The 12,642-nt window shown below is 35.8% G+C and overlaps 1 protein-coding gene across 2 annotated transcripts in view; it reads right to left on the bottom strand.

The window, feature by feature from the left end:
• Window positions 1–12,642, bottom strand: part of LOC127175279 (nuclear factor NF-kappa-B p100 subunit) — a 28,071-nt gene that overhangs the window by 8,590 nt on the left and 6,839 nt on the right. The window contains exons 3-16 of one of the 2 annotated variants that reach the window (XM_051126253.1): window positions 11,155–11,262; window positions 10,786–10,980; window positions 10,367–10,513; window positions 7,645–7,851; window positions 7,325–7,562; window positions 6,720–6,835; window positions 6,500–6,605; window positions 3,955–4,002; window positions 1,968–2,007; window positions 1,397–1,463; window positions 1,243–1,283; window positions 619–717; window positions 384–535; window positions 99–211 (exon numbers count right to left, since the gene is read on the bottom strand). In XM_051126253.1, the coding sequence (XP_050982210.1) occupies window positions 99–211; window positions 384–535; window positions 619–717; window positions 1,243–1,283; window positions 1,397–1,463; window positions 1,968–2,007; window positions 3,955–4,002; window positions 6,500–6,605; window positions 6,720–6,835; window positions 7,325–7,562; window positions 7,645–7,851; window positions 10,367–10,513; window positions 10,786–10,980; window positions 11,155–11,262 (1,677 nt within the window). Of the gene's footprint in view, window positions 1–98; window positions 212–383; window positions 536–618; window positions 718–1,242; window positions 1,284–1,396; window positions 1,464–1,967; window positions 2,008–3,954; window positions 4,015–4,502; window positions 4,709–6,499; window positions 6,606–6,719; window positions 6,836–7,324; window positions 7,563–7,644; window positions 7,852–10,366; window positions 10,514–10,785; window positions 10,981–11,154; window positions 11,263–12,642 lie in introns of those variants that run through there. The other variant, XM_051126252.1, reaches the window with a different exon arrangement.

The raw sequence follows: 12,642 nt of genomic DNA, 5'->3' as shown, positions 1-12,642 counted from the left end.
TGTAAGAGAGTGATAGAGAGGGAAAGCATGTCAGTGCTCAAGCATGTAAGCAATAAGCAGGTACTGTGTTACCAGCTGAATAATGAAATCACACTTACCGGTAGATTTATATCCAGCCTCTTTCATCCTCCTCTTCTCTTCTCTCAGTCTTTTTGTTAATACTTCAACCACTCCTCTCTTAGTGACATGGAGGATGCCTAAATTACTGAATCTAGACAGAGGAAATGAGAATGAAATAAGATTGCACAACTACACATAAAGATCACTCAAAAGCCACAAGCATCACATGATGATGCACATACAATGCCTTCCGCAATTCACTTTAATCATTACAACAAAGAAAGATCATATGAGCATGATGAACAGTAAAAGTGTGCACTCACTGTGCAGTGAGATCATTAGGCCCGACGTCAATGGTACATATCCCGTTGTCATTACAATGGCGACCCACCAGGCTGTGCGCGTGAACGCGAGGGGGGTCCGTGTGCGTCACTAGCTGAACCTCTACGCGAGCGAGACCCACGTAGTTTGACACCTACAGATGGAGAATGTGAGTGTTTATAAATGTACTGTTTATTAAAACCTACATCGCTATGTTTTCCATGTTACATAACCCACCTTGACTGTGGGATACGTCCGTCTGTTTCTCTCACTGGAGGCCCCTGGCAGACCACCATGGGATGGGCCCTCACATTCATAACGAAATCTGAATCCTCTCTGTAACATACACAGAGCGTTATTCACCTTACTCACTGCTAAAACCCTGTTTTGGGGAATTCCAGTGTATACTTTTTGGAATTATCCCACATTGCCTTTGCATTCAGTGCTACACATTATGCATGTGCACAAAATGACTTGGCATCACTCATAAAATGATGTACTTTCACATGAGCATGTCCGTATTGTCAAATACAGTGGAAATGAAGCATGTAAAACAAGCATACGCTATCAGTTTTTGGACAGTAAGTTTTTAATGTTTTTTAAAGAAGTCTTTTCTGCTTACCAAGCCTGATTTAAAATAAACAGTTGCTGAAAATTTAGCAGAACATTTAGCTTTGATCACAGGAAAAAAATACATTTTGATATACATTTAAATACAAAGCAGTTAATTTAAATAGTAAAAATATTTCACAATATTACTGATTTTGCTATATTTCTGCTCAGGCTTGGTGAGTAGAAAAGACTACATTGAAAATCTGTTTAAAAACTTTTGACTGGTATTGAATGATGACTTTTTTTTACCTGCTTTGGTTCCTCAATTATCTGTAGATAAGGCCCATGAACTGGAATAAAGGTCATATACAGTCAATTATCTTTATTTTTCCATTTTAAATCAAAAGATAAACAACAAACAAAAAACATCATGAAATACATTAATACACATTAATACACTTACTTGTCTCTGGCACATAGGGTTCTGGCTTCACCTCAAAAGGTTCTTGCAGATAATGAAGGTCCAGGAACTATAAGATCAAAAGATGCCATGTGCAAAATGTTAGTGTTTTATATTAAGTATATATTGATCTGTGCATTTAACCAAACCCTTGAGCACAAAGAACCATTTGACCAATACCAATAAGTCTGATAACTGATAATATGGCCTAATATAAAAATGTATACTATTTTGTCTAAATATATATATTAAAAAAAAAAGAAAACTCACTACAAGTGAATTTAGGCATCACAGCATTATACAGTACTGATATTCAATTTTGGATATTCATTTTGAGATTTAAGTTAGTGTTTTTTAAGTGTAAAAGTAATCTAAATGTACAAATAGTGAGAAATTAGCATTACAATATAATATGCAATATCAGCTGATGCAACTCTTCAAAAAACTGCCCATTTTTGAGAGATAACTGATGTGGTACCAATATATTGTGGAAAAATCTAGAAACCGTCACTCTAAATCAAACATCTGTTGTAAGATAAATCCGCAACAATAATACTGACAACATGTGGCTCACCTCATTGTTAAACTTCATGGGATACTGTGCATCATCCATCCTGTAATGTAGAAGAAACAGAGAAGCTGTTATTGAGACCGTCTCGCACAGACACAAACCCAGTACTCTAAAAAACCCAAGAGGTGGGGTGCTCTAATACAGTCATTTAGCTGAATCAAAACATCAACTGAGATGCAAACCCCTACAGATGCATTTAATTTCCCCAGTTTTTCCCCAAAGCAGTCTTCTGACCTACACATAAGAAGGCGTACAGTTACCCTACCTGACAAACAAAATGCAGAGAAAAAGGCCCTCAGATTCACACAAAGAACTCTCGCAAAGTCCGTTTCACTTTCAGTGTCAGAACAAGGATATGTGCAGCGGATTTTTTTACTCTGCCTCCCTCCTTCTGTCTGGCTGACTCGCTTGCGCTACTTCCAGGAAGTAAGGCAGTGAAAAAAAACAGAGGAAAGCCCCCAGAATACCAGCTCACTGCTGCCACTGATGTCAGATCCTGAGAAATGCAGGTACAAGGCTATTCACACTCTGACATCAGGTCTTCTCATATCTGAATTTCCTCAACTTTCCAAAGGCTTTTTTGAATTCCCTTCTCTTTTATCGAGGTACTTTTGAAACAAAATTCCTATAATTATTACTCTTCTATCAATATTTAGATTAAATTCTGTGAAACAAACAAAATTCCACCTATGTGTAATTGACTAAAAATGCATTTCTGAGTCTGTGTAACTGAATTAGTCAGACATCTCCATAAATGCCATGAGAACAGCCCTGAAAGATGGGGATTGCCCCCCCATCTGTTGGCCTGTGCTTGCAGCCACAAATCTTTTTTAACCCACAAACACTTCCACTGTAAACCAAACAGGAAACTCAGCTGATGATCTCTAAATGATACACTTACTAATACATTAGGTGAAATTTCATTTCATTTACACCATTATTATTACTTTTTTATTGCCTACGCATGGCTACAATGGATGATAGGATTGCACAACTGTTTACTTAAACTGTCACTGACAGGAATGAGGAAGCATCGCATTGTTCAGTATGAGCTGTACTTTAGATGACTCTAAAATAGCAGATTTTCTTAAACCCATGGGACAAATAGCAAAGTAAACTATGAATTTTCTTTCTGAGGTGTCAGGCTCACTTTGAGTAAAATCGCAAATCCTGACGTCACTGAAAAGAGAGTAAAACTCTTCTGGATGACAACCACATCCTGTCCTTCTTCTTTGAAATGATAACATCATTTCAGTCAATCAACCCCGAAATCTAAAATATGTCAAATATAGACAAAACGATTCATTAAGAAAATGCAAAAGAAAGACAATGACAAAGTGGTTTCGTCAGTCTAAAAGGGGTGTCAGGGTCGCCAGGAAACCATAGTAAACATCCAAAGGTGCAAAATGACTGTAAATTAATCATAACAGTTATATAATCCAACTATAATAAAAACGCTAACAACAACAAAAACAAAATATAGCACTGATATCATGTCTTTCAGTATGTTTGTGTAGTTTTCTTGAACATATACATCTCTTAAAACAGAATCACAAAATTATTTTTGGACAGTTAACAAAAAAAAAGCAAGCAGCTCAGCTTCAAACAACACATTATAATGTTCTTTAACGCTAACCACAAGAAAACTTTTTTGATGTGAAAAAGAAAAGAAAAAAGAATAAACCTGAACCGTTTTAACTCTTCCATACACATGAGGTGAAAAGGCTAATAAACCGTTGTGTGTAAACCCTCTATTTACATATTACAAGTCTATTAGTTTCAGTATGCAAATGTGACTAACGTTAATTACTAGTCATGTAATCATGTCCAAACCTTTCGAGTAGCTAAATTAACATTTACACGTATGTCTCATAACCAAGTGAGCTGTCAGTCAGGACTGTATTAGTATGTACCAATGATCCCCAATGAAAGGCTACACAGGTAGACAGCTCACTAGGATGCGAGAAAGCAATAGTGAATAAAATTTTACCTCAGTGCTCCAGCCATTCTGTGTTCTGCTGGTTCATCCGAACCGACCCTGGGCTCCTGTCTGATTGAAAATGATGAAAATGATTAACACTTACAGGGTGTTTGATGGGGATGTGATTCCCCTGCACATGTAACGTTAAGTCAGATCCAAAAAGTACTGACTTTTGATGGGAATTTCCCGCAGACTCGCGCGAACGGCGACAAAACACACAGGACAAAACGTACTCTATTGATAACTGACATTAATGAGCACTGCTCAGATTTTCGTAAACATTTGTACGGTTTTATTATTAACATGCAGTAATAATGTATGCAAGCGAGAGCACAACATATGAACCGTAACGTTACAGCATCTCCGTAATGTTAAAATCACACTTAAAACAGATTTCTCTATGTACTAAGCAGCCGAGTCATTATTTCCAAACAACAAAACAGATTAGTATTCTCTACGATTTCAAACCCCACATGCCTTGTTACAAAACTGTTCGGTCATAATGATAATTTCATTTTACAGAAAACATGACTGAGCACGTATCAAACTTAACTTACCTTGGACAACCGTGTATAGTTTCTGTTTGACGTCAACTAAACGATTCGTTTGACGACTGCTAAAATCTTAGCAAACGCCTGAACAACTAAACAAAATGCACCATCCGTCAAATTAATCTGTTCCAGTTTCTTTAATAAATATTTAGAGAACACTCAACCCGAGTTCATGAATCGAAGACTACTGCTGCTGGAAAGCCCCCGACTCAAAGGGGAATTCCGCATTCACGTGGCGTGGTTGGAGAGTTTTGATTGGTTCTTAGACAGATCATGATTTGCATGCTCTCCAAAACTTCCGCTCGAACATAAGTTTATTTCAACTGCTAAAAAAAAGGGAATCATCCCATATTAAACGCGTAAAGTAAAGTTAGACTATGAACTGTGCAAAAATTATAATTTTATTTTTTCATAACTATTACATAATAATGCAACAGATATGGTTGCCTGAGTATTTATTTATAAAGTTATACATCTGCTCATCAAAGCTGCATTTATTTGATCCAAAATACAGGAAAAAAAGAGTGATATTGTGAAATATTATTACAATTTAAAATAACGGGTTTGTATTTTAATACACTTTAGAATATGACTTATTTCTGTGATGCAAAGCTGAATTTTGAGCGTTATTACTTCAGTCTTAAGTGTCACGTGATCCTTTAGAAATCGTTCTAATGTGCTGATTTATTATTTATTTTGGAAACAGTTGTGCTGCTTAATATTTATTTGGAACCTGTGATACTTTTTCAGGATTCTTTGATGAATGAAAACAGTTTAAAAGCACAGCATTTATTTTAAATAGACACCTTTTCTAACAATACGTTTTTTTACTATCACTCTTTATCAGTTTAACACAGCTGAATAAAAGTATTATTTTCTATCAAAAAAAAAAAAGAAAGAAAAAAGAAATTGTAACTTATTTTAAAAACTGAAACTTTCATATATTCTAGATTCATTATATGTAAAGTAAAATATTTCAAAAGTTTTTTTTGTTTTCATTTTGAGGATTAGAGGGTACAGCTCATGAAAGTTAAAAATTAGAATATTTCCTAAGATTAATCAAAAAACAGATTTGCAATAAAGAAAAGTTCAGGTTTTTTAAAGTATGTTCATTGTGCACCCAGTACTTGGTCATCTGCACATATTACAGCAAATGACTTGCTCCTAGCACAAATTACCGCATCAGTGAAGTGTGGCATGGAACTGATATCTTTTACTTTACATGTAATGAATCTAGAAAATATGAACGTTTCATTTTTTTAAATAAGTTACAATAAAAAAAACTTTTTCATGACATTCAAATTTTTTTAGATGCACCTGTATATTGTTAAAAAAAAGATTTGTTTTAAATAAATGCTGTTCTTTTTAACATTTTATTCATCAAAGAAACACAGTATCACAGGTTCCAAAAAATATTTCCAACATTGATAATAAATCAGCATATTAGAATAACTTCTGAAGGATCATGTGACACTGAATACTGGTAATGACTGAAGAAAATTCAGCATTGCATCACAGAAATAAATGATATTTTAAAGTATATCAAAATAGAATATTCAATAATATTTCACAATATTACAGTTTTTTTCTCTGTATATTTGATCAGATAAATGCAGTCTTGATGAGCATAAGAACCATTTTCAAAAAACATTAAAAATCTTACCGATCCCAAACTTTTGAATGGCAGTGTGTGTATAAAATTTAATAATGTTGTATATAAAAGTAGCATAAGAAAACACAACACTTTTTTTATTACATTTTAAATTTATAGGTGAAGCAACATAAAAAATACAGTGATAATTTGAAATACTTTCAAAATATATCCAGGATGCAAAAATACTCATGTGTTGTGAAAACTGCACATGACCTTAACACGGTTTAATCATAGACTATAAAAATACATGGTGTCATCTTAAAGATACATGCATATTCTTCATGCCTCTATTGAGCTGAAGTCTAATAATAAAAAGTTCTGAATGACAGGAATGCTGTTGTCATCACACTGGAAATGGCTTCGGACAGTCAGCATAAATGTGTTCTTCATGGGGGTCAATATGGAACTAATCCTGTTAGCTACTACCTGGATGAACCTCACCTCTGATGCTGGAGCTATAGACAAAAAAAAACCTTTAAAGTAACAATATTTAAACAAATCATGTATATGTATCAAGATACAAATAAATCTAAATACGGGAGAAGGGGGAAAATGGAGAAGTACCTCACCTATGGTTTTATGTAGCTTATCTGGAGGTGTGTTCAGGAGGATCTTCTGCACTAGAGCAGGAGGTACTTGCACACAGATTTGATCATTTCCAGCTCTCACAGTTAAAACAACTGGCCTATGAAGTCATGATAAGGAAGTAGATATAGTTAACTGGGTAACTTAAGTATCTCTTTACTAATGCTTTTTAGCGATGTTAATATTTATTTATATGATATCATTTTTATTTCTAAATATAAATATTTATTTATTTCTCTGATATTTGTGTATAATGACCACTAAAGTGTATAAATTATCTTTGTCCCTGAAAATCATTTTCTTATAACTTTCTTTTAATAAATGCACAACAAATCAGTATATTACAAAGATTCCTGAAGGATCATGTGACACTGAAGACTGGAGTAATGGCTAAAAATTCAGCTTTGCATCACAGGAATGAATTACATTTAAAAAAAAAAAAATAGAAAAATAGAAAACAGTTATTTTAAATTGTAATAATATTTCAATGTTACTGTTTTACTATATTTTTGACCAATTAAAAGGGAGACAGAGAGAGTATATACTGTTTACACATACACTTTGTATGAGACTCAAAACAAGATCAGACCTATAGTAGCGACGCACTCCTGTGTGTGGCAGGCAAGGGTAGCAGGGTCTGTATATGCTGTTCTCATCTGTTTCTAGTTCTGCAGAGCACTGACCACAGCCAGCAAAGATGATGTCACCAGACACTATGTCCAAGATCGTCTCCAAGGGCGTGTTGCCATCTATTAAAAGCGAGTCCTCTTGGGACGGACTGCTCTGGAACTGGAACGCCGTGATTTTAACTCTCAGCTCCACATCACCTAATGAGTGCATAAACGACATAACGTCTTAATGTAATCATGATTAATAATAATGCGCAAATGCATTAACAAAATGTTCTACCTGTGTATTTCTGGGACAGGAGTGTGCCGAGATCAATCTCAATGCTGCTAGCGGTCCTTTGTGTGCGGACAGTGTTGTAAAACTCCTTACATCGATTGTCATCAGGAAAGAGAGGCTTACAGGTGCTCCATGGAGTCGAATGCAGCTCTAGCAAACCTGAGGTGACATCCTGTCTGACTAGCAGCAACCTGAACTCCCACACAGCATCTGTCACGTGCATTAGCAATACATATAACACAACAACAACAACAAAAAATACAACACAAATTTCAATGCTTTATTACAGTGGTTGTTTAGCACAACAGTTGACCCTTGGCAAAAAGACCCAACCTCCTTTGGTACTGTTGCTATGTCCAACAAGCCATAGTGCTCTCACGCCACACATCATGTTCTCACGCAGTAAAAAAATAAAAATAAAACATTGTGGAGTAGGGCTGCACGATAAATCGCATGCAATTGTCATGCGCTTTTAGTCAGTAAAGCCAGTTCTATGATAAGTAGTAAATCTCCATCACGTGTGTTCAGCTGGAGCAGCAATTAATACACAGAGCTGTAAATCACTGACAAGCTACGCAAAGTCTCGCTCATAAGCGAATGCAATTCATCTGCGATTATGAGCACGATTTTCTGTAGCTTGTCAGTGATTTATGGCATGCGATTTATTATGCAGCCCTATTGTGGAGCAAAGAGGGAACTGACAACGCACCAACAGCCAAGACAGAGCAGATTGCTTTGAAAGTATGAAAGTCTCTTTCTTATTTTGTCATTTTTAAGAAATTCAGACAATAAAAAACATTTTGTGGCTCTTTAATGGGTCATGACAGATCGCTGTAGCGCCTCAAGCACCACGTGAACCGATCATCTCATCCTTTTAACTAGTTATAGTATGAAATAAACAAGAATGAACATCAGAAGGTATCTTGTTTCAGTCACGGAAAGACGTGACTGACATCATTTTTTCCCAAGTATAAATCCACCAATGTTAATCTGCTCCTCTGTCTCTTGTTTGTTTGTTGGATAAAAATGGCAGATTCTGAGTTATGATTGGTCAGATTGCCTGTCAATCAATCTGCGAAGGGTCAACTGAAAGCCACAAAAATGGAAGTATTTATACACTCATTTTGTGATTACATACGTTAGGTACTATATGTTCTTCAAAAAAAAAAAGTCGCATTTGCAAAACAAAATTGTTAGCATTTTGGTATATTATTATTTTTATATATTTAACATTTTAATATGTTATTAATGATAATAATTTGTTAAAGGAGTCCTATTATGCCTTTTCAGTTTTTGAATTTTAGTCAGTGTGTGGTGTGTATGTTTGGGCATAAAAAAGATCTACAAAGATACAAATCTCAAAGGGAGATATTTCGTTTTTAAAAAATCCCTTTTCAAGAACTACAACGAATGGCTCCTTTGGACTACAATGTTGTTTTCCGGGGGCTGTGATGTTACAACGCGGCCCATTAGAATATCATTAAAATAAATCCCGGCTACCGGAATTCGAATGGTTGGGGGGTTGGTAGGGATGAGGTGGGGGATTAACCTAACTTTAGCGATGCAGCACAAAGAGCCGCTTCTGGGACGCTTCAACAAGCTGCAGCGTGGCTGCATTGAATAGGATGGCCATGTCAGAGCTGTAACGTGCCACAGACGTGTACAGTATATGGGGGTCAAAACACATGCTGAGGCACATCTGGTGTAGCCGTAGTGGCCGATCAGCTCCGGCGGCCGCGTCGGAGCTGTAATGCGCCGCAGACGTGCAGTGTGTGGTAAGAGATTTATTCATCATACAGTGTAGATAGCTTCACTTATAACACAAGTGTTTTATAAAATGCATAAACTTGCACTAGTCTACGCTAGGCTAATCAGTGATAATGTTCTTTAATAATGTTAATGTTCTTTGCTCATTTATGTAGCTGCTTTTTGAATAACTAAGGAAATGTAAGCATTATAATTAGTAACTTAGAATATGTTTATTAAATTGTTGTCATGTTAAGTTACATATTAGGTTAAATTATTATAACTTAATTATATACAAATTATTAAAAACATTAGGCTGCTTTTAGCCTCATGCTGGAGCTGGTTTTGAGCAATAAAACTAAGTATGTAAATAAGTAATTGATTAATTTATAATGAATAAATTAGCACGATAATGTCATGTATCGGCAGTCTCTCAGGCTGACAATAGGACCCAACACTACTGTAGCGTCAACTATATCTTAATATATGCTTCTGAAGCAGTCAGAACTTGCTGCTTTGGAAAGGGGTGTGGCAGTACTGAAACGCTGTCTAAGCTGTTCACCAGTCAGTGGTTAGCTGTTCACCAATTGGTTAGCTGCCCCCCCTCCCCCTCCCCCACTGGGACAGCTAACCAATCACAACACATTTCGTTTTTCGGAAGGGAGGCCTTCATCAAACCCGGGAACTATTCGAGCCATTTGTGCCAGGCTGGGGAGAAAGGTATTGTAATAATGTAAACTATGTGAAAAATAATGCTTTTTTTGAACCGCCAAGTACAAGAGCATGTTCTAGTACACCCCCAAAACAAAATCAAGACTTTGTAAAAGAACATAACAGGACCCCTTTAAATTTAATATTAAATCAAATATTAAATAAACATTATTTAAGCCATCCTGCAGCCACCTTGCAAAGTTGCTGAGGCCCTCTGCTGGGCCCTCTGATTGAAAACCTGAATAATAATAATAAAAAAAAAAAACACCTTTGTTCCTCTCCAAACGCTGCAGCCAAGAGAGAGCAGCTCCCCAGAGTATAACAGCGCCTTGTTGACAATCTCCTTGCTCCACATTCAAAATGGCTTTTAGCACGCCTCCTGCTCTGGATGTCCCCTCTGCTTCATCACTCCAGGCTAGAATCAAACAAAGCAGTGTTCTGAACACAAATATGTTCTAGTTGCCTTTGAGATTTGATTGTTTAGTATGTGCAGTGAATGTGAAGGCACAAATAAACCAGTTTAATAAATGTCTCTCTGCAATACTCAAATCTGATTGGTCAATCATGTAATCCAGTGGTCTCATAATATCCTGTATATATGACTGCTCACCCGGGTAATTGAAACTGGTGCTACTTTCATGTTATCTCATCGCTGGATTATGCAGTATGGATAATGCAGTTCTATACCTGTGATTAATTTCTGATGTTTAACCCTAAGCAGAGCATGAACCAGTGTGTCAGGACGTAATGCTCCAAGACGGATGAATGGGATGGAGTGTAAATCCTGAGGTTTGTGAGGAGGCAGAGACACCAAAAGGGGGCGCTTCTCACACAGATGAGTGCACAGCATTCTTAATGTGTGACTGTTCAAGTTCTGTGGGGCTAGACAAGATTAACATAACATAAGCAGGGAATAACCTAGAAAGCCAAATACGTAATGGTTACATAACATATTCTGTTTACAAAATGTAAATGTAAATAAACATGTTGACATCTACATCTTTAACTTGGCAAAATGCTTAGGTTAAGCCTCAGCAGCAATTGTGTTTCTGTTACCTAGTGGAATACGTTCCCTTTTGACCTGTCCCAAATTCAGCAGCTTACTGGTGAAGGACGACTGTAGGACAGTCTCAGTCTTCCACTTGTCTACATGCACTGTCACATCTGCCAAAGCAAAGACAGAAAGACAACTGTGAGTGAAGCATGCAGGACATTTCATGTGAATATTTCACAAGTGTTTTTTCAACCATACATCCATTTAGACCACTTTAGTTGAGATGGTTCACCATTGTTTTTAATGTACTGTTTGAATAAGATTCAATAAGCGGATCTGCCATTTGTTGAACTGACAGGTCAGGATTTCAGAAGAACGTCCTGATATTCTTGTTTTGTTGCTTGGTTGTACATTTCCTACATTCACACCCATTCTGTTAACAAAGATTTATTCAAATGCATGCTTATAAACACATTCCTACAAAAGCAGTGAACACTACTGTTTTTTAAGTTACGAAGTAACATACTGCATGGCAAAACCTTAAAATCATGATTTTTAGATAGATGATGTGGTCTAAATAATTATACATTTCAGAGTATATTGTGTATATATATATATATATATATACATACAGTCTCTTATAATGTACTGTGAAATAATAAATATAATAAATAACTTTTTTACTTTAATATATATATTAAAATGTAGTTTATTCCTATGATGGCACAGCTGAATTTTCAGCAGCCATTACTCCAGTTTAAAGTGTCACATATTTCTGCAGAAATCACTCCGATATGCTGATACATGTCTTATTATACACGTCTATATTACTATGTTGAAATCAGTTGCCTGCTTAATAGTTTTTGTGGAAAGCATGACACATTTCAGGATTCGTGATTAATGAAGTTAAAAAGAACAGACTTAATTTGAAATAGAAATCTTTTGCAACACTATAAATGTCTTTACTGTCATTTTAATGCATTCTCACTGGGAAAAGTATTCATTTCTTAACATACAAACAAAAAATCTTACTGACCCCAAACTTTTGGGAGGTAGAGTGTATGTATATTTTCTATATTGTCTGTAATATTATATTACAATAACATGACTAAACAACCAAGTTTAACTGGCCAATAATCAGGCCTGCCACAAAAAAATGTTTTTCCAAAAGGCTTCCTTGAATAAAAATGAGCACTGTACGTCTCAAAGTCAAACCGTAACATGAGAGTTTTTATATGAATGCATCTTTGAATCAAGCCGACTGTCTTGTGCAAAGGTTTCAATGGCATTTTTATTTTTCCTATAATGCCTGATAAAGAAGTGTTTATGAGTGCAGGGCTGCTTTGTTTACAGCCGTTACCGAGGAAAAGGCCATTTCTGAATTTGAATTTTCAAATCAACCAGTCTTCTGTTTTTGTTCACACCAATGTGAAAATCCACCTATGTTTTTTTACGCAGCTAACACACACATATCTGTGGGAAACACTGTCATAAATTCTTAATTGTTCTTAAAGAGACTGTATTTATTGAGAGATTGCACATACATATTT

The sequence above is a fragment of the Labeo rohita genome, chromosome 13, assembly GCF_022985175.1.
Source record: "Labeo rohita strain BAU-BD-2019 chromosome 13, IGBB_LRoh.1.0, whole genome shotgun sequence".
Classification (NCBI taxonomy): Eukaryota; Metazoa; Chordata; class Actinopteri; order Cypriniformes; family Cyprinidae; genus Labeo; species Labeo rohita.
The sequence above is the reverse complement of the archived record's forward strand: the minus strand, read 5'-3'. Positions and strand labels throughout refer to the sequence as shown.